Source organism: Engystomops pustulosus, chromosome 1, assembly GCF_040894005.1.
Source record: "Engystomops pustulosus chromosome 1, aEngPut4.maternal, whole genome shotgun sequence".
NCBI lineage: Eukaryota > Metazoa > Chordata > Amphibia > Anura > Leptodactylidae > Engystomops > Engystomops pustulosus.
Window position 1 is genome coordinate 147428325 of NC_092411.1, and position 23266 is coordinate 147451590.

At 42.4% G+C, this 23266-nt stretch overlaps 1 protein-coding gene across 2 annotated transcripts in view; it reads left to right on the forward strand.

Annotated features, from left to right (window-relative positions):
* Positions 1 to 7708, forward strand: part of CERS1 (ceramide synthase 1) — a 34840-nt gene extending 27132 nt beyond the window's left edge. Inside the window, exons 6-8 of one of the 2 annotated variants that reach the window (XR_011856480.1) lie at positions 3942 to 4090; positions 6555 to 6781; positions 7475 to 7708. Coding sequence is in view for 1 of the 2 variants with exons in the window: in XM_072156305.1 (XP_072012406.1) it covers positions 3942 to 4090; positions 6555 to 6597 (192 nt within the window). In the remaining variant the exon portion in view is untranslated. Of the gene's footprint in view, positions 1 to 3941; positions 4091 to 6554; positions 6859 to 7474 lie in introns of those variants that run through there. The other variant, XM_072156305.1, reaches the window with a different exon arrangement.
* Positions 7709 to 23266: the final 15558 nt, after the last annotated feature.

Genomic DNA, 23266 nt, shown 5'->3' on the forward strand with positions numbered 1-23266 from the left:
CGAAGTAAGTATCAAAGCATGACTGAAAGCAGCATCTTTTAAGTTGCTTGGAACAGCAGGAAGATGGTTTGAGTCCTGTCTGGTGTGTTGGGGCAATGGCCCAGGTTCCCACAGAAAGGGCTCTGAGTGCCGTCTCTGGCACCAGTGCCATAGGTTCGCCACCACTGCCCTAGGAAATACACCCTACTAGTCTCCAAATTAGGCTGTCTTCCTCTATCTCTGAGCCCCAGTATTAGGTGAGAGCCTGGCCCATCGGTGCATACTCTGGTACTCTGGTGGGCCAGTCTAACACTGCTTGTGGTGCTTGATAAAACCCATTTATGATCTAACAGCAGTTTACCGCACTGAAACACACATGTTATGTCAGAGCAGCTTCCCTGACTTAGAGCCACTGCTGATATCACAATGTACTGTACCTGACTAAAACACACAAGCATTCTTGTTTAAAATAAGTGTAACTTCCGGTTTGTTTACTTGTTAGCCAGGACAGATTGTATATTTCCAGTTCACTTGTCAATCGTAAAAATACTGTAGACCTTTGTCCTAGACATATTCTATTATTTTTATCTGTTGACTACCTACATATGATACACTTTCTAACAGTATTAAAATTGATAAAGGCCATACATAGCTAATAAGACTGGAATACATTGATAACTTAGACTCAGTATTCAACTTGGGTAACCTGGTAAAGCTTTTGTGTAATTTGAGTCACATACAATTTCTTTCTATCTGCAAAATGGCAGTGGAAGAAATTATTGAGCATGGTTTCTGTGAATGTTACAAAAATCTTTCATTTCCATGCAACTACTGCTGGCTACCTAATAGCGACACTAGTGAGAACAAAATCATGATGCTTCTGTATGCCATTAACAAAGCACAAGAACAAGAAAATATATGCAGATGTTACATGAATTCACTGGAACTGCAAATACTTGCAACAATACTGTAATTCATGGTGCAGGGTGCTTTTATGTACATCCCACATGAACAAAGCCCAATCTGTTACTACAAGCATTGAATTCTGAATCTGGTATGTGGCATTAGAGTAGTGCACAGACTGTTTAAAATATTTCCTGTAATGAAATCAATTAATATACTGTACATTTTCATTCCACCACTTAACATACAGAAAACCTGTTGGTAGCCTTCTTTTTAGCTGTTAATTCTGACCTTTTCTGTTGTGAGCCCCTTTGGTAGCCTGCTGACTCTAGCCTTGACATAGGGTCCTTTGAGATCACACATCAGCTTATGCAAAACAACTGGGGGCTACATCAGTAAGGCAAGGCCCAGTGAGAGAGTATGCTGTTTAGCCTGTCTCTGCATGTATATTATCATAAAATGGATAGATTGTTAAATAATCTAGCCATTTTATTATATGGATGATTAGACTAGTTGAGCAGTTGTACACTCTGTTTGTTGTGCAGAGAGTGTACTATGCTATTAAATCAATTATGGAGGCGTTTGGGAAGATGCACCAAGTTCCCTGTGGCCCAGGCCGCGTCTGTGTATATGGGAATTTTCGAGTCAATGATTCCAATTAATATGACTCACACAAAATGATGCTCATCTTTGCATTGCTTCTGGGCAGGCTTGCCAGCATTTGTGCCTAGGGAGTGGAAAACTGTTCCACTACACCGTTTTTAGTAAAAAATGGCATAGCTCACAGATTAATCCATAGAAGTACAATTTAATTGACTATAGATGGTGTCTGCAATGTGACCCACCACACAGACGTCATGCGACCCCTGGTAGTCACTCACCACCGACAGATTAATAGTAGTTTAAAGAGATAGACATATCCAGTATTACTAAGGAGGTTTTATTTTACAATTTACTTTAAAAATTCTCTATGTAGCAGGCAATAATGTTACAATAGGTGTATAAATTTACCACACACTTGAGCTATAACTCACCTTTTTAATCTTTCTGTAACAGCTTCTCTTGTTCCATCTTCATGCAAACAGGTAACAGTCACATCCTAAGGAAACCATCTCTTAGGCCGCACAATTTATAGCGTATCATGTCTCCCATATATGTATATGGCACCTGGTTGCGTTGCAGTGGCTCACCGCAGCGCACAGAGCCCAGTGGCCACCATGCAAAATATGGGACATGTGCTATATTTTGCTGGATTACAGCAGCAGGCTCTTGGCTTTCTATGGGGATGTGGTGAGGGGAGGGATGAGGAACACCCTCCACCCGGCCATGTGCTCGTCCGGGCAAGAACACGGTTGTGTTCATGAAGCCTTAACCTGTGTTTTCTGCTGAACTTTCTCCTTAGCTATTGACTTCCTTTTGCTTCAGACTCATGGAACAACATGTAAACCTGTAACTTTTCTTGTACCTTTCTTCTAATTCGCTTTTTAAAAAACTACAATGACTCCAGTGAGACTTCCCTAACCAAGGCCAATCAACTCTACTCTGCTCTCTCCTTCTTGCTTTGTCCTCTGCCCTTGATACTGTTGACCATTCTCTCCTGCAACAAATGCTATCATCCCTTGACAACACAAATGTAGCCCTTTTATGGATCTACCATTTTCATCTCGTCTCCTCTCTGTTGGTATCCCACAAGGCTCTGTCATAGATCCCCTACTCTTCTCTATCTACACCTCAGACCTCGGAAAGCTCATTAAGTCTCGTGGCTTTCAATACCACTCCATTGTTAATGACACACAGTAGGGGGAAATCATTATTGTGCCTGCGCCCAAAAATTACAGATTTGCGTCAAAAACCCAAAAAACTGGATTATGAAGACTTTTGGATCTCCTTTTGGCATATTTCTGACTCATCCGAGAAAGTGGGCACGGTCATATTGAGATTAATCTGTTTGTTCGCCAAAAAATTAAGGAGGGTGGCTCAAAAGGTGCACAGTTTAGAAAAAGTAGAACTCGACAGTCTTATACTGCAACATATTCATTATCAGAATGATGAATCTGGTGCAGCACAAGACTAGTGGTGACCAGCTATGTACTGAGATACATGAATCAATTCCCCCCAGTATATCTCTGGTTCAAACATCATCTCCCTTCTAGCCAGAGTTTCTTTCAGCTACATCCTCCTCCTTCTTCTCTTCCTGCTTTCAAGGACATGGACTATTGTAGCACTAGGGAAAGTAAGCAGCTCTTAGTGTCATTTTTAAGGATGTCAGTTCCTCTTTAAGCCCCATATCCAGTCCCCTCTATACATCTATGCCCTAATCTGACCTAATCAGCCTATACCAGTGATGTCAAACCTTTTAGACACCGAATGCCCAGATCTCAACCAAAACCCACATATTTTTGCATAGTGCAATGTAACAATTTAAGCATTAAATTACTCCCTGCTCTGTCACAGGTTTAAATTGCATAGGTACCTGAGGACACCAATACAGTAGAAATAAGGAGAAGAAGTTTCTGATTATCATTGTAGCTTCCTTCCAGGGTCTTGGGCTGCCTGGGACAGCAAGAGGCCTCGAGTCCTGTCTGGCAAACCCTCCCCTGGGGTGATGGCAAGGGTGCCCATATAGAAGGCTCTGGGTGCCACCTTTGGCACCCGTGCCATAGATTCTTGTCTGGGACTGCAAGAGGCCTCAAGTCCTGTCTGGTGAACTCTGGGCTGGGGTGATGGCACAGGTGCCCATAGAGAGGTCTCTGAGTGTCACCACTGGCATTTACTGTCCAACACTTAATCTATGATTTTCACATGAATTTCTACTTCATTCTACTGTTATATGTTCCTGTCACTTAAAATTGTGCCATTGAGCTTTGGGAAATTTTTCCAGGACACCTTGGGGCCAACTTTTCCAGGACTCTGGGAGGCATCCAGAAAAAGGGGAAACCTCACTTGCATATGCTGGATTCCTAAGCTATGTAAATTTTGTTTAAAGATGCATTATGCTTTATATCGCCTTGCACTAAATGTTGCTTTCCACTTAACAGTATGTATCTGTCTTCTTTCAGTACATTGTAATGTTTGTTGTAAAAGTCCTGACTGGCCAGGTTAAAGAAGTAAATGATGTTCGAGAATATGATATTTCTGAGAATCGGAAAATGGGAGTCCATGACCATAGCAAAACATCCACCAGGCACAGGGATACCATGAATAGCAAGTAAGAGAAAATAGCTTTACCCAACGGTTAGCATGTCTTATGATGTTATAGTGTTGTATTGCTACATGTGTACAGTTTTTGTACAGAGACCTTCTGACCTTATATTATTGAGCTAAGTGAATCATTAATATGTTGTAAAGCTTATCTAAAACCCCTTTTTAATAAAAAAAAAAAAGCATTTAAAGGCCATTTCAACATTAGCAGTAACCAAAACAAAGAAATAGTATTAGGGTGTGGTCACACATACCGCTAGCGCACGGAGGTGGTCCTCAGCCCCATTGCATATGCGTTTCTATGGAAACAAATCCATTGTTTTAATGCAAGACACTGGGTTCTGGTTGCTGATTACGCACATGCGATGCCCTTCTGTACCCTAGTGCTAGCAACGCTAGCGGTACGTGTGAATGCACCCTGAAACAGTTTTCATTGCTGAAGCGTAAGCAGCTGTATCCAATTTATTTATGCTTAAAATTATAGTGTGAAATGTACTAGAGCTTATACTGCTCCTGGTAAAAACCCTTTACTACCGGTAGAACTGGCCAACAAGGGGCATATAAATATTGCATGGAATTGTTACCTCTTTCCTAGGAAACAGCAGTGTAATTGTCTTGATGCCATTGACCATCTGTGACTATGCGTAGAGGGTGAGATGCTTTTTGTAGGTAACCCGTACAGTAATTAGTTTTATCATGCATCTTAAATTGCACCCTGAAGATGTACAAAGAGTTGTACGTTGTCTCAGTATAGCACAAGGAGGGCGTTTTTTTTTCTTTCTTTTTTGAACTCTTTGTACAATTGTCATTTTATGTAGGTGTACAGAATGATTCATTTGTTTCTCAGATCTGACTCAAATCGGCAGTAGCGTGGACATTTCTGCGACATTTGACAAAAAGTAGCAATAACATTTTTTAGCAAAACCCCACTTTGATAAATATAGCTCTAGAAAAAAAACACATAAACAGGCGCAAATAAGAATCACACATAAAAAAACTATGATAAATTTCCCCCAAGATGTTATCCTTTTCCTGGAACAGCATAAACAGTAATAAAAGCTATAGTTAGAAGTGGAATGGAATTGAGGGTGCATGCGGTTTTAAATGTTATTATGCGTTTTGAAAGAGTTTTTCTTTATTGCTGTAAGGCACAGGGACACTCGGCGCGAACGCACATGTGTTTCCAGGGAAACACGTGCGTTCGGGCCGAGGACCGCCCCTTGTGCGCTAGTGTCGCATTATGAACTAAGCCTAGCGGAACGGACTGCATGAATTAACATTGCGTTAACAAATGTAAATAATAATTAGGCAAATAATAATAATTAATAATAAATAAAATAATAATAAATAAATAATAATAATAAATAAAATAATAATAATTAGGTAAATCACCTCTACTCAGCTGTCACAATGCATTTTAAATGCAATGAAAACACAATCAAAGCACAACGCGTGAACGCGCCTTAGGCCGGTGGCACATGTGGCGTTTGAACCTGTTTTTGGGCTGTTGTTAAGCAGTCCGTTAAAAAAACGTTTTTTTTTTAAACGCATCCGTTTTGACCGGTTTTACCCGTTATCTTAATTAAAACAGGTCAAAAACAGATGCGTGTTTTAACGCATGCATTTTTTAATAGACTGCTTGAAAACGGCCCAAAAACGGGTCCAAAAAGCCACGTGTGCCGCTGGCCATAGGGTGGTGTCACACGGGGCCTTTTGAACCCGTTTTTAGTCATGAGTTTTCAGTCCTTTAAAAAACTGATGTGATCTTATTAGTCAAATGTCCTCTTCTTAGCTGTTGTGATGCATTTGAAAATGCATGTTCCATAGCATCTGGCCAGGACACAGGTCAGTTTCTAAGGACCAAACACCTTTAAACGGCTTTAGTAATCAGGTTGCTTGTCTATGGGGGCACGTTCACACGTTCCGCTACCGTTGCGTTCATAACGTGCACAGGGGGCGGGGCTCGGTGCAATCGCATTTGCATTTCCAGAGAAACACATGTGATCGGGTTATCAATCGCATGCCTTTCCCGGGAAACGCATATGCGATCGTCCCGAACCCCACCCTCTGTGTGCTAGCGGCCTTAAAGGAAATCAAACACTAAAAAAGGGCTACAAATACTCCGATCCTCTTCACCTTGATCCCGGCGCTGTCCGTTGCTAGTCTTGGCACACTTTTTTTTTTGGTGGTCGATTTCCTATAAGTATTGCCTAAAGCCCCGACAAGTTCTTATTTCTATCATATAAAACAAGCAGTACCCTCAGCAGACATGACTGTACATGGTCAAAGCTGCCAGCCAGCTAACACAATAAATGAAAGCCGTGAAAAATGTTTACTTATCCTATTGCAATGTTATCTACAGTTCCATCTGTTAAATTCTTGCTGGCTTCTAAATTATATTACATTACATTTCTATGAACTGTGGCTGGATCTGACATAGTAACATTTGTGATTCCTCTTCTTTTATGCAGGCAAAATATGTCAAATGGATATGTAAAGAAAAAGAAAGCATAATGGTGGTGCAGTGCGTTTCCATCCAGACCGAAGGGATATCCAGCCTTGTATTGTCAGCAATGTGTTACAATAATACAATTTATTTTTTAATTTAATAATTGTATTGTAAGAACCTCATAATTCATCTCCAGACCTCAAATATTTAACGGATAATTGGTCATTAACAGCTCCTTATTGTTTTAAGGTACAGTTGATGCTAACAATGTTTAGTTATTTCCTAAATATAACAAAAGCAAAAATAAAAATTATCTGTGCTTTGAATTTGTATGAAATATGGGTGTGAAAAGTGGTATAAAGTCAATTGAGCAACAGGTAGATGAGCCATAGAGCACTGATCACTTATTTAGGGCTCCGTCACATTGGGGCACATTTACGCAAAGTTCAACAAAATTGCTATTTCCGTGTATAATGCTGGGTGCAGCGATTCACTAAGATTGTGCACGAGAAATCATGAATCTGGCGCTTCCCTGCACTGGCCCGACAAAGTTCACCAACTTTTTTGTGGTGCACCTTTAACAAGTTGAATACGCCGTTCGGTCCGAATCAGTCGGACAGACTTCCAGCACGCCCCATTATTTGTGTTGCATGGAAGCCAGCGCAGCTGTGCCACAAAAAGGTTGTGTGCGTTAATTTAATGCAAAACACTGGCGGCTCGTTCCCGATTGCAGGCGTTTCCATAGAAACGTGCAAAGTCCGAAAAAGTGTGGTGCAAAGCCCTTAGTAGCCATTGGCTTTGTTTTTCACATCTGTTGCTCAGTGATTTCCACAGATGCCTCACAAATTGATTTCTGTGCGTGTTTTCATATTTTCACTGATCCGTTGTCCACGGAAAAAATTATGAAACATGTCCTATTTCTTTCTTTTTGTGGACAAAAAGACAACATGGAAGAAAAAACATGGAAGAAAAACAGAGACACAACGGAAACAAAACGCAACAGATGCACAACTGGAGCTGAGCTCCAACACTCTGTGGCCCCATTCACATTCATTCTTCTGTTAAAGTCTATTTAAAGGAAATCTACTCTGAAGAATTTTCATATACATATGTCATATAGGCAGCTGGAGTGAAGTGTCTTCTATGCGTGTATTGCCTTGTAACAAGAATAACAGCTTTTCTTATAAACTCTGTATTTTGCCTTTACTCTGTCTTTAGCCATGCAGCAATGGTTTGCAGTCCTAGGTAAATCGCCCTGGCACTCTTTCAGCTCTGATGTATCAGCAGCACAAATCAGAAGTGTGTCTCTCCAATATCGGACAGCAAATATCGGATCCAGAACCTAGGGCTTAGCCTATATAGACTTTTAGACTAAATTTCAAGAATGTTCCAAGGAACCAACCAAAAGGACAGCCTGCAGGTGGTTATATATAAAATAAAATCAATCTAAATATTAACGTAAACATTTCACATATTATACCCACTTTGCCCACTAGGTTGAGCTGTTGTTACACAAATATGCAGCCTGTAATGGAGGATATTGAGAACACTTGGAAATGCTGGATTATACTCTAAAAAAAAATTGGGTTCCCTGGTAGGTTGATCAGGTAAATAGTAAATAGGTAAATAAGCTGAGGATCACCAGAAGATGTACATAACAGATACTACATGAAATTACTTAAGGTGGGATCTGTGCTGTTGTCTGGACAAATTCCACAGATAGGGTTGCCACGCAAGTTGGGATCAGAGATGGTCTTAATAGGCAGGGATGTAGAGAATATAGAGGCCCACAAAGGGGGAGATTTATCAGAAGTGTCTAACTTAAAACTGTTCTAGTTGCCCATGGCAACCAATCATAGTTTAACCCCTTAACGCTCTGCGCCGTAGCTCTACGGCGCAGAGGTATAAGGAGTGTATGAAGAGGGCTCACGGGCTGAGTCTTCTGCATACAAGGGTGGGGGGTTTTGCATATTGCAGAAAACCCCCACCGCTAATAACCGTGGTCGCTGCTTGCACCGATCGCGGCTATTAACCCTTTCATTGCCGCCGGCAAAGTCTTTCTTACGATCGCCGCGCCACCGAACGTCATCAGAGGCCTGCGATCGGTTGCCATGGTAGCCTCGGGTCTTCGTTTGACATGAGGCTACATGGCTTCTGCAGATTCGTTACAATGAGCCAGTGGCTCATTGTAATGAATGTGCTGCAAAAATGCCATATATTGCAATACAGAAGTATTGCAGTATATGGTAGGAGCGATCTGACCATCTAGGGTTAATGTACCCTAGATGGTCTAAAAAATTGTGGGAAAAAAAGAAAAAAAAAGTTTAAAAAAGAAAAAAATTAATAAAATATTAAAAATTCAAATCACCCCCCTTTCCCTAGAACTGATATAAAACATAATAAACAGTAAAAATCACAAACATATTAGGTATATGAAAATGTCGTCTCATTTCGCAAAAAATGACACATCACATGCGTATGAAAAAGTTATTAGCGTCAGAAGATGGCAAAAAATTTTTTTTCTTTTTTGTACACATTCGTTTAATTTTTGAAAATGTATTAAAACACAATAAAACCTGTATAAATTTGGTATCACCGCGATTGCACCAAACCAACGAATAAAGCTGAGGTGTTATTTTGAGTGCACAATTTTTCCACATTTGGAATTTTTTTTCAGCTTCTCAGTACACGGCATGTTAAAATAAATAACATTGTAAAAAAGTAATAAAAAAGTAATAAAAGTAAAATTTGTTACGCACAAAATAAGCCCTCACACAGGTCTGTACACGTAAAAATGAAAAAGTTATGGATTTTTGAAGTTGGAGAGCGAGAAATGAGCGGAAAAACCCTGCATCCTTAAGGGGTTAAATTTAATTTTATTTGCTGTGGGAAAATGAATGATGAGCTCTGATTGGTTGTCATGGGCAACTAAAACACTTCTGCTCTCAGACACTTCTGATGCTCCTGAGATACCGTGATTCTGTACACTATCACTATCGCTCAAAAGTTTGGCGTCACACAGACAATTTTCTGTTTTCCATGAAAACTCATACTTTTATTTTTCAAATGAGTTTCAAAATTAATAAAAAAATAGTACAGACATTGACAAGGTTTGAAATATCTTATTTTCAGTTGTTCTGCGTCTCTTGACGTGTGATCCACACACCTCAAACTTAGATTTGTCTGTCCATGAAACTTTTTTCCAATCTTCCTCTGTCCAATGTCTATGTTCTTTTGTTCATATTAATCTTCTCTTTTTATAAGCCAGTCTCAGATATGGCTTTTTCTTTGCCACTTTGCCCTGAAGGCCAGCATCCCGGAGCCAGGGCATATTCTAGGGCAGTGATGGCGAACCTTTTAGAGATCGAATGCCCAAAATGAGACACTAGCTTTTCCCAAAGTGCCTACACTGCAATTTAGGCAGTAACAAACTTATTGCTACCAAAATTTTGTAGCTCCAATCCGACCCTGTCCACACCTTTTTACTCTTCGGACAGGACCAAGCAGCACAGGATGGGTCACTTTCAAATAGCAGGGCACTACTTGGACTGCCTGAGACTGCAGGAAGATGCCATGTCTGGCAAACTCCGTATCTGGGAGACAGCCCGCGTGCCCACAGAGATGCCTCCGAGTGCCTGCTCTGGCACCAGTGCCATAGGTTCGCCACCACTGTTCTAGGGTATTTGCTGCCTGAGGCGAACATTGAAATGCCGCCTTTCTCCCCCAACACCAGACCTCCCCTGCTTCCAGGATATGTTCAGCCCACTGAATTACCAAATTTTTTAAAAAGCATATACAACCTGATAAAAATATTGCTGACGACATTACTTAAAATTAGTAACTGGCCCTCTGTGACACCACACATGCTAAGAGCTAGGAGTCAGTGACACCGAAAAAGTGGCATTTTCGACTTGGAGGGCCTTTTTCCGTTACGGGGTTAAACATCGCTAATATATTTTGATAGATGGTACATTTTGTGACGCGGTGATACCAAACATGTTTATGATTCTTACTGTTTATTTGCTTATGTGATCTAGGGAATGGGGGGTGAATTAAACTTTTACATTTTTACTATTTTTTCATATTTTTTTACATTTTTTTTTACCAGTATTTCAGATCCTCCAGGGTACTTTAACCCTGCAGGGTCCGATTGCTAACACTATATACTGCAATACTACTGTATTGCAGTATATACCAATATTACAATGATTTCTAATAGCCTGCCATCTGCTGGCTATTAGAGATCATTGCACATGGCAAGCCTGCGAGTCTCAATGAGATTGTAGGCTGTAATGCCAACCGATTGTCGCCCTCCGCTGATGTCACAGGAGGCGGCGATCGGCCTCCAAGATGGTGGCACCCATATAACGGTAAGTTAGGTGCCGTGGTCGGGTTCAGCCATGGTACTTAAAAAGTTAACTGCCGCAATCAGTGACAGCACTGACCGGAGCAGTAACAGGCGGGCGTCAGCTGTGTTATACAGCCGTCACCCGCTGTGTATGGAGAGAGCTCAGCTCATGAGCTCTCTCCATACACCCTTTACAGCACGAGGACCATATAGTTCGTCCTCGGTCACAAAGGTGTTAAAATTTGACCCCTATATCCAGATTCTTCCAAATTTAACTATATACAGTTACCGCCCCAAAATTTTATTTAAACCGTGCCCCCACTCACTTAAATGACATATAGTACCCCTTTTAAATACAGCCCAATCCTATATTGATATAATGCTTTATCCACAAGTTATATGATGTACAGCCCATCTTGATCATATAATATGTAATTAAATTATGTTTAAAAGCCACCCCCAGGTTATATAAAGTCCAAGTCACCTCCCATATTTTATATTATACAGCCTCCTTTATTATATAATATGCAGCCCCTGTTATGTTATATACAGCCCCCTTATTATAAAATATGCAGCTCCCATATTCTATAATAAGCAACCCCCTTTTTATGTAGCCCCCTTATTATATTATATACAGCCCCCATTATTATATTATACACAGCCCCCTTATTCTATAATTTGCTGTATTATGATATACAGCCCCCACTTATTATACAATATGTATCCCCTTGTATTATTTATAGCCCCCTTATTTTATTATATACAGCCTCCCTTTTCTAATATATACAGACCCCCTTTTCTGTGATATACAGCTCCCTTTACTATTATATGCAGCCTCCTTTTTATTAAAATAATAAAGCATTTTCTCACCTCGACAATTATACACATCCCCCATTATTCTTTAATATACAGCCCCCTAATTCTATAATATGCAGCCGCCGTATTATGATATACAGCCCCCCTTATTATATAATATGTAGCCCCTTGTATTATTTACAGCCCCCTTATTTTATTATATACAGCCCCCCTTTTCTGTTATGTACAGTACCCTTTTCTGTTATATGCTGCCCCCCGTAAGGCGTTGGTTTCTCAAACTAGAGTCTCTAATGTACTTGTCTTGTTGCTTAGTTGTGCAGCGGGCCTCCCGCTTTTCTTTCTACTCTGGTTAGAGCCTGTTCGTGCTCTCCTCTGAAGGGAGTATTACGCACCATTGTAGAAAATCTTCAGTTTCTTGGCACTGTTGAGTTTCAAATGAAAGTTCTTTTTTCTGGCCATTGTGTGAGTTTTCTAGAACAAACAAATGTGATGCTCCATATTCTCTACCAGCTCAAAGGAAGGTCAGTTTTTGGCAATATAATTTTTTACAACATGGTGATTGTTCAGTAACAGTAACAAATTGTTTTTACGACTTGTTTTTACGACTTTCACTCTTCGCTCCAAATAACACACCTACTTTATTCTTTGGTACGGTGCGATCGCTGTGATACCAAATTTATATAGGTTTTATTGTGTTTTAATACATTTTCAAAAATTAAACGAATGTGTACAAAAAAGAAAAAAATTTTTTTGCCATCTTCTGACGCTAATAACTTTTTCATACTTTGGCGCACAAAGATGTGTGAGGGGTCATTTTTTGCTAAATGAGGCGACGTTTTCATTGCTACCATTTTGAGGTCTGTGCGACATTTTGATCATTTTTTATTTCATTTTTTAGGTGTAAAAGTCGCATTTCGGACATTTGGGCGCCATTTCCCGCCTCGGAGGTCACCACCGCCTGTAACCGTTTTTATATTTTGATAGATCGGGCATTTTGGGACGCGGCGATACCTAATATGTTTGTGATTTTTACTGTTTATTATGTTTTATATCCGTTCTAGGGAAAGGGGGGTGATTTGAACTTTTAATATTTTATTAATTTTTTTTATTTTTTAAACTTTTTTTTTTATTTTTTTTTTCACTATCTTTTAGACCATCTAGGGTACATTAACCCTAGATAGTCAGATCGCTCCTACCATATACTGCAATACTTCTGTATTGCAATATATGGCATTTTTGCAGCACATTCATTACAATGAGCCACTGGCATTGTGCATCACAGGACGAGATACATAATGCACGCCAGGTAATAGGTCCTGATAAAGTAAAGTATCAAAAGAGTAATACAGTTAATACGTAATATCACAAAAGCCACAAAAGCACATATAATATAGCAAGAGGTAATAGACCATAGACAATAGTATACGTATATATGCTTACAAAAAGCAATAAGGTGAGGAGTGTACCATAGCTACCAACAGATATACGTCCAACGTGACAAGAGACATAACATAATCAGTGATAGATAAACGCGAAAATAACGTTGGAGAGACAATAACAGGACAGACTATTACCTAGCCTGCAACCCCAATGCGCATTTCAACCGCAGCAGGTCTTTGTCAGGGGATGACGCCAAGTATAGGAAAATATACACTCACCGGCCACTTTATTAGGTACACCATGCTAGTAATGGGTTGGACCCCCTTTTGCCTTCAGAACTGCCTCAATTCTTCGTGGCATAGATTCAACAAGGTGCTGGAAGCATTCCTCAGAGATTTTGGTCCATATTGACATGATGGCATCACACAGTTGCCGCAGATTTGTCGGCTGCACATCCATGATACGAATCTCCCGTTCCACCACATCCCAAAGATGCTCTATTGGATTGAGGTCTGGTGACTGTGGAGGCCATTTGAGTACAGTGAACTCATTGTCATGTTCAAGAAACCAGTCTGAGATGATTCGAGCTTTATGACATGGCGCATTATCCTGCTGAATGTAGCCATCAGATGTTGGGTACATTGTGGTCATAAAGGGATGGACATGGTCAGCAACAATACTCAGGTAGGCTGTGGCGTTGCAACGATGCTCAATTGGTACCAAGGGGCCCAAAGAGTGCCAAGAAAATATTCCCCACACCATGACACCACCACCACCAGCCTGAACCGTTGATACAAGGCAGGATGGATCCATGCTTTCATGTTGTTGATGCCAAATTCTGACTCTACCATCCGAATGTCGCAGCAGAAATCGAGACTCATCAGACCAGGCAACGTTTTTCCAATCTTCTACTGTCCAATTTCGATGAGATTGTGCAAATTGTAGCCTCAGTTTCCTGTTCTTAGCTGAAAGGAGTGGCACCCGGTGTGGTCTTCTGCTGCTGTAGCCCATCTGCCTCAAAGTTTGACGTACTGTGCGTTCAGAGATGCTCTTCTGCCTACCTTGGTTGTAACGGGTGGCGATTTGAGTCACTGTTGCCTTTCTATCAGCTCGAACCAGTCTGCCCATTCTCCTCTGACCTCTGCCATCAACAAGGCATTTCCGCCCACAGAACTGCCGCTCACTGGATGTTTTTTCTTTTTCGGACCATTCTCTGTAAACCCTAGAGATGGTTGTGCGTGAAAATCCCAGTAGATCAGCAGTTTCTGAAATACTCAGACAAGCCCTTCTGGCACCAACAACCATGCCATGTTCAAAGGCACTCAAATCACCTTTCTTCACCATACTGATGATCGGTTTGAACTGCAGGAGATTGTCCTGACCATGTCTACATGCCTAAATGCACTGAGTTGCCTTCATGTGATTGGCTGATTAGAAATTAAGTGTTAACGAGCAGTTGGACAGGTGTACCTAATAAAGTGGCCGGTGAGTGTATATCAGAATATATATATCAGAAATAATGGCCAATAAGGGATGATGAGTGTTAACATATGGCAGGCTCACCTCAGTGTATGGCACATGTGCAGGAGCCACATTGCAAACAAAGGAAGGAAACAAAGTGACGTCAGAAGGGGCGGAGCCACCGTGCCCTTGATGACTTCAAAAGGGTGCGGAACCACCGCAAAAAACATGGCGTGGTAGTCAGGTTGATCTTAGATCATTCATTGATAAACTCAATGTCAACTTACTTAACATCAAGCTGACGGTTGAGTGTGATTTGCATAAAGTTAACTTTTTGGATGTCTCTTTGATGCGTGATCCTAATGGCTATTTCTGCACTGATATTTATAGGAAGGACACTTCTGTCAACTCCAATATTCACTTTTCCTCAGCACATCGGAGACGTCCTGTAAATGCTATTCCCATTGGTCAGTTCCTCAGAATCCGTAGAATCTGTTCTACTGATAATCAGTTTGAGGAAAGGGCATCTGCACTTTGACAACGGTTTTTGGAATGCGGGTACAGTGGACGATCAATCAAGAAGGCTTATAGAAGAGCTCGATTCACCAGTCGCTCTTCTTTGTTACATCCACACGTGGGATCAGCCCCTGCACAGCCACCAAGATTCACCACTCCATTCCATGATCAATGGAATACTATGACTTTCGGACCCAGTCCTGAAGCAAATATTGACCCTTTATCCAGCGACTGCTCCTAAACGGGCCCCAACCTGCATGATGTGCTAGTTAGGGGTTATTTTACTCGAACTCAGTCACAGCCGCTGATCTTTGGGGCTTCTAAACTGGCCTGGGGTAGTAAACCCTGTGGCCATTGCATTGCATGCCCCAATATGGAACAAGCAGTGTCATTCTCAGATCTAAGAGGGGGACGTGAATTCAAGATTACTTGGAGCATCTCGTGTGATACTAAGGAAGTCGACTATTATGCCTATTGTCCCTGTCCCAAAATTTACATTGGGATGACTACTCGTGAACTAAGAATCAGAGCGAGAGGACATCTCTAATTCCATCTCTATTGATTCCTCGACAAACTTAAACCGATTCCTCGTAATTTTAGAAAATATCCTGAATGCAATGATAATTTCATCCCTAGATATGCATAGATATTGTTCTAAGAACGCTCTGTTCCACCATAATTTAAGCTTCCGATGTAACAATGTTTTTAATTTGCATTTAAGTAATGTAGTGTCAGCCATATTGCCAGTGCCAGACTCGCCAGTCGCATCCTGAAATGCTCGATCTAATCTAGATCTCCATGATAGTTCTCTGGTTTTAAAATCCATGACAATGTAATCTGTGAAAAAGCAACAGGAAAATCAATTACATAAACCAAAAACAATGGGGGTCATTTACTAAGGGCCCGATTCGCGTTTTCCCGACGTGTTACCCGAATATTTCCGATTTGCGCCGCTTGTACATGAATTGCCCCGGGTTTTTGGCGCACGCGATCGGATTGTGGCGCATCGGGGCCGGCATGCGCGCGACAGAAATCGGGGGGGCGTGGCCGAACGAAAACCCGACGTATTCGGAAAAACCGCCGCATTTAAAAACCGAAAATGTGTCGCTTGGGGAGCGCTCACCTTCACCTTCTATGGGATGGTGCATTCCGGGGCGTTAAGATTATTTTCGGCGCTACAGCGCCACCTGGTGGACGGCGGAGGAACTACCCTCTTAAATCCCAGCCGGACCCGAATCCTGTGCAGAGAACGCGCCGCTGGATCGCGAATGGGCCGGGTAAGTAAATGTGCCCCAATATGTCATACATAAATAAATACTGTAGAACATCTAACAGTAATAAGTACCAGAAGAGCCAAAAGCCTCTTTGAATAATCACATAAAATACCAAAAGTAGAAGCAAAAGAGGAAAAGAAACGCAAGGCTACAAAATGAGTAATGGAAAAGGGATAATCTTTATTACCTTATATACTCGAGTATAAGCCTAGTTTTTCAGCACAAAAAATGTGCTGAAAAACCCAAACTCGGCTTATACTCGAGTCAAAAAAATAAATACCCCTGCATATCTTCTGTGCGATCTGTCCGCCAGCTGCAGCAGGCTATATACACTGGGGCAGGGTCTGGCAGGCTATATACACTGGGGCAGGGTCTGGCAGGCTATATACACTGGGGCAGGGGCTGGCTGGCTATATACACTGGGGCAGGGACTGGCTGGCTATATACTGGGGAGGCTGTGACCAATGCATTTCCCACCCTCGGCTTATACTCGAGTCAATAGGCTTTCCCTGTATGTGTTTTGTGTTAAAATTAGGGGCCTCGGCTTATACTCGGGTCGGCTTATACTCGAGTATATACGGTACATATCAAAAGACATAAATACTATATAAAAAAATAAAAGATAAATGCATCAAAGGACGAGATACATAATACACGCCAGGTAATAGGTCCTAAGAGTCAAAAGAGTAGTACAGGTAATAAGTAATATAAAGTCACAAAAGCACATATAATATAGCAAGAGGTAATAGACCATAGACAATAGTATACGTATACATGCTTACAAAAAGCAATAAGGTGAGGAGTGTACCATAGCTACCAACAGATGTACGTCCAACGTGACAAGAGACATAACATGATCAGTGATAGATAAACACCAAAAAGCAGCGAAAATAACGTTGGAGAGACAATAACAGGACAGACTATTACCTGGCGTGCAACCCCGACGTGCGTTTCAACCGTAGCAAGTCTTTGTCAGGGGATAAAGCCAGGTATAGGAAACTGGTATATATCAGAAATAATGGCCAATAAGGGATGATGAGTGTTAACATATGGCAGGCTCACCTCAGTGTATGGCACATGTGCAGGAGCCACATTGCAAACAAAGGAAGGAAACAAAGTGACGTCAGAAGGGGCGGAGCCACAGCATCCTTGATGATGTCAAAAGGGGGCGGAGTCACCAAAACAAAGGTGAAGGTGAAAGGAGAATGGGCGGAGCCGGGAGACCCATGACATCCGAAGGGGCGGAGCCAACGCCTCCTAGAGCGATGCCCAAATGGTTATAACAAAAAAATATATATTGATAATACAAATATAAATAAGGATGATAATACAGACACCGTGTACATATGAATGATGATGAATATCCAACATAGCATATATAAATATATAGCCAACATATGGAGAGTAATACCAATAGCATTACATATATAAGAAATGAGGTAGATGAACATATAAAGGGCACCAAACCTTGATGTAAACAATCACTTCATACTACATAAATACAAAAAAAAGATGAATATATACAGTGAAAAATATTATAAAATAGTATGTTGCTAATGTGAAGACACGATTAAGGATACTACTTACACAAATAAATATTAGTGATACAAAGTGAATGCATGCAAAAAAGTGCAAAGTGTGAAGTGCAAAGGGTGGTGAAAAACCTATAATAGTGATCTAAAAGCTATATACAAAAGCGCAGCATAAAATATAGACACACAGCAGGAAGAATGAATGGTAAAGAATAATAAAGACTAAACTATGTACCTATAATACTAAGAGTAATAAATATGCACTAGCAGATGTCATCCAAAAAATAACACAAGGACCTGATTGAAAAAAATACATACTCAGAAAAAGATATATTATTACATATACACTCACCGGCCACTTCATTAGGTACACCTGTCCAACTGCTCGTTAACACTTAATTTCTAATCATCCAATCACATGCTGGCAACTCAGTGCATTTAGGCATGTAGACATGGTCAAGACAATCTCCTGCAGTTCAAACCGAGCATCAGTATGGGGAAGAAAGGTGATTTGAGTGCCTTTGAACGTGGCATGGTTGTTGGTGCCAGAAGGGCTGGCCTGAGTATTTCAGAAACTGCTGATCTACTGGGATTTTCACGCACAACCATCTCTAGGGTTTACAGAGAATGGTCCGAAAAAGAAAAAACATCCAGTGAGCGGCAGTTCTGTGGGCGGAAATGCCTTGTTGATGGCAGAGGTCAGAGGAGAATGGGCAGACTGGTTCGAGCTGATAGAAAGGCAACAGTGACTCAAATCGCCACCCGTTACAACCAAGGTAGGCAGAAGAGCATCTCTGAACGCACAGTACGTCGAACTTTGAGGCAGATGGGCTACAGCAGCAGAAGAAGCAGAAGCTGAAAGGTGCCACTCCTTTCAGCTAAGAACAGGAAACTGAGGCTACAATTTGCACAAGCTCATCGAAATTGGACAGTAGAAGATTGGAAAAACGTTGCCTGGTCTGATGAGTCTCGATTCCTGCTGCGACATTTGGATGGTAGGGTCAGAATTTGGCATCAACAACATGAAAGCATGGATCCATCCTGCCTTGTATCAACGGTTCAGGCTGGTGGTGGTGGTGTCATGGTGTGGGGAATATTTTCTTGGCACTCTTTGGGCCCCTTGGTACCAATTGAGCATCGTTGCAACGCCACAGCCTACCTGAGTATTGTTGCTGACCATGTCCATCCCTTTATGAGCACAATGTACCCAACATCTGATGGCTACTTTCAGCAGGATAATGCGCCATGTCATAAAGCTGGAATCGTCTCAGACTGGTTTCTTGAACATGACAATGAGTTCACTGTACTCAAATGGCCTCCACAGTCACCAGATCTCAATCCAATAGAGCATCTTTGTGATGTGGTGGAACGGGAGATTCGCATCATGGACGTGCAGCCGACAAATCTGCGGCAACTGTGTGATGCCATCATGTCAATATGGACCAAAATCTCTGAGGAATGCTTCCAGCACCTTGTTGAATCTATGCCACGAAGAATTGAGGCAGTTCTGAAGGCAAAGGGGTGTCCAACCCATTACTAGCATGGTGTACCTAATAAAGTGGCTGGTGAGTGTATATGAACACATATAGCAAGACCCACAAAAGCTCCACAAAAATGGATGGGACAAGAATGCCACTGAGACATACATAAGAAAGTAATAAATAAAATAAATAGCACATAAAAACACCCATAAATAACCCTGAAGATAAAGAACATAAAAAAACTATAATAGCCATGTAGTCCAATACAGGAACACCTGATATACCAGATAAAAGATAAAATGAACAAGATAAAAACATGAAAAGACAACATACAAAAATAGAACATAAAAGAAAACAGATGCAAGAATACAAGAGGCAAGGCTGGCAAATGGCAACAGAGGCAAATAAAGGCAAATAGTTAAAGTTATAAGAATGAGGCAAAACCAAAGTTTTCATTGAGCACAAGAGGATGAACCGTACTGAGTGTCCAGATCCATCTTGATTCGATTTGGAGTAATTTCTTTTTGAGTGTTCCCCCTCTCATAGTCAGGTCGACATGATCGATGCCACGGATCTTCAGCAAGTTTGAATTGCATTCATGATATTTTCTAAAATGAGGAGGGATCGGTTTAAGTTTGTCAATCTGGGGGCGTGGCCTAGCTGCAGATGGAGTGAGCCACACGGCACCGGAGCTCCGCAAAATAATCCTGCTACCCGCGGCTAACTGACCTGGTGGAAGGTCTCAGGGCGCCGATCCCCAAGTTATTAACCCCAGCAATCAGCGGAGCCAGGTCCAGAGAGACGGAATGCCCGGAAATAAGCGGCTGAAGTCCTTGGGGACACAGCCGGAAAGGGGCTCACAAGATGGCGGCCGCCAGGGAGAAGAGGGGCGGGCGCTGAGGGCAGAGACTGCCGCCAAGCTCAGCAGCTTTGCCCGGGCGGTGAACCCAGTGAGTTCCTATGCTAAAGGCAGCCGAACTACCAGCAGGAACACAGGCAAGTCCCCGGGGTCCAGATTTGATGTGTTGAGGGAGCCCATGTCTGAGGAGGAAGGAATGTCGGCTGATGAGGGGGAAACAGAAGAGTCCCGTTCAGAAGCAGTGGAGAGAGAGGAGCAGGTTACAGAACCCACGCTGGCTGATATATTAAGGGCTCTGCAGCATAATACATCAACCCTGCTCAAACTCACAGGCCGTGTGGATAGCCTAAAAGAGGACATTTTGTTGATGCGCCATGATATACATAAAGTGGCAGAGAGAACCACAGCGGTGGAAGTAAGAGTGCAAGAAGTGGAGGATGTGCTTCTCCCCTGCGCCAGGAGGTGCGTGACCAGTCACAAGCAGTGTTGTTTCTCCAGGCCAAAGCTGATGATTTGGAGAACAGGCTACGCAGGAATAATGTGCGAATAGTAAGCATGCCGGAAAAGGTGGAGGGGCAGAACCCAGATGATTACTTTTAAAAGTGGCTGCTGGAGGTTTTTGGAAGAGATAATCTCACACCTCTGTTTGCAGTGGAGAGGGCACACCAGGTGCCTATCGGGCCGGGACCGCCGGGAAGACCACCACGGCCAGTACTGGTCAAGTTATTGCACTATAAAGATCGGGATCATATCCTGAGGATGGCTCGAGACCGTAATGATATAACGGTTAATGGAGTGAGAGTGGCCTTCTTCCAGGACTTTTCGGCAGAGATTCAGAAAAAGCGGATGCAATTCATGGATATCAAGAGGCAGCTGAGAGCGCTAGAGGTGCCTTACTCCATGTTGTATCCGGCAAGGCTGAGAGTGGTGGCCTTTGGGACCACGCAGTTCTTCGACACACCAAGAGCGGCTTTGCAGTGGGTGGATGCCAAGGAGGGGCGCCTGAGAAGACCAGCAGAAGACCCAGCGGGGGAATAGAGGACTCTTGCTCCGACCTACGTAACCTGAAGGGGACTTTCTTGGGACTCTTTTCTTTTTTGTAATAAGACCATTGGTGCCTTGAGACCAGAAGCTAGGTCGTATATATATACGTGTTGTTATCACTGTTTACAGATTGTTTTTTAGCGGAAGATAATGCTTAGTTTATCCTGTTAGCAGAGGGTGGTATGTCAAACCTTTGTAAGGTGGGAATTATGTACGCTGTAGTGGGTAATGCAATACTAGTAAGGGCAAGAATTGAACTATTACTGTTATTGCTTGTACGGTGTTCTAGGAAGCTAATTGTTCGCTCTGACCCTGTTGGAAAAGGGATCAAAGTGTTCATTGTTCAAAGGGGGAGGGGGAGGGTAGCGGTCCAGGGAAATACTAAATTAGAGATGTGGTGACTGTACCCCATGCGTTTGAACCTGCATAAAAATTGGGGGGGGGGGGGGAGCAGGGAGACTTGGATAACAATGACTGATAAATTTGTTTGTCTGTCCTGGAATGTTCAGGGCTTGGGATCGGTTAGGAAGAGGAAAGCTATATTTGACTATATTAAGGAGCGCTCAGTACAGGTAGTGGGACTTCAGGAGACACACCTCTACCTCTCAAAAGACACAGTACACTTAGTTAATAGTGGGGGGGCTTTACCCAGGGATACCATGCTTTCCACACAAGCTACTCCAGGGGAGTGAGCCTGCTTATTAACAAACGGCTGCCTTTTACATGCTATCCTACATTCACTGACCGGGAGGGTAGATATGTGGGATACACGGTCAGATTATATAGATGGCAGTGTGTGTTAGTGGTGGTTTATATTCCTCCTCCATACTCTAGTGTCCCGTTAAGGGACTTATTGGAGAAACTGGCAAAGTTACCGGATGTACCCGTAATATTAATGGGGGATTTTAATACGGTGGTCTGTGAGGGAAAAGATAGACGGGCCTCGGGGGAGAGAGGAGGCAATACTACCTTGACGTCCTTTGGACAGCTGTGTAGAGAAGTAGGTCTACATGACTTGTGGCGAGAGCGTAATCAAAATGTGCAACAATATTCATGTGTGTCCTCCACGTACGGTTCCTTGTCCAAGATTGATATGATTCTGGGGTCTGACTCAGTAATACCAGTAGTCCTGGATATTCAGTACTTGCCGAGGACGTCGTCAGATCATGCCCCTATTCTTCTGACAATGAGGAGGGGAATTTGTGAGGTGTAAAGGGGGTTGGAGAATGAATGCTTTTTGGCTACGGGTGATCAATGGCATGTCGGTTAAAGAGCGGGTGAAGGAGTACTTAGAGTTCAATGAAGATGTTCTTACAAGGGGCATTAGCCAGGGAAATAAAGAAGGTTAACCCCTAGGCGCACCAGGACGTTATAGTACGTCCCGGTGGCTAGATACTTAGCGCACCAGGACGCACTATAACGTCCTGCTTCTGGCACCGGCTCACGAACGGAGCCGGTACCAGAAGCAGCGGCTGTCAGCTGTCTAGTACAGCTGACAGCCTGCGCTAACACCCGCGATCGGAGCCGACTCCGATCGCGGGTGTTAACCCCTTACACGCCGCGGTCAAGCATGACCGCGGCGTGTAAGGGTCTTCCCCCTATGGATCGGATCCCCCGTGCCGCTTACCGGGGGATCCGATCCTCTCCTGGGCAGCTCCGAGGACTGGCATGTGCCCCGGAGCTGCCCGGTTTCCATGGCAGCCAGAACCCTTCCGGGTCTGACTGCAAACTGTCTGAGCATGCGCAAGCATGCTTAGACAGTTTACACTGCTCTACAATAAAATAGTATTGTAGAGCAGTGTATTGAACTTAAACCAGTGATCAGAGTATCACTGGTTTAAGTTCAAGTATGTAGAAGTAAAATTATGCAAAAACACTTAACACTACACATTATAATAAATAAAAAATAAATACATAAAAATATAAGCCCCTAAAATGTCACTTTCCCATAAAAACACTTAATAAAGTATAAAAAACATAAAAACACAAAAAACCCCCGCATGTTTGGTATTGCCGCGTCCGT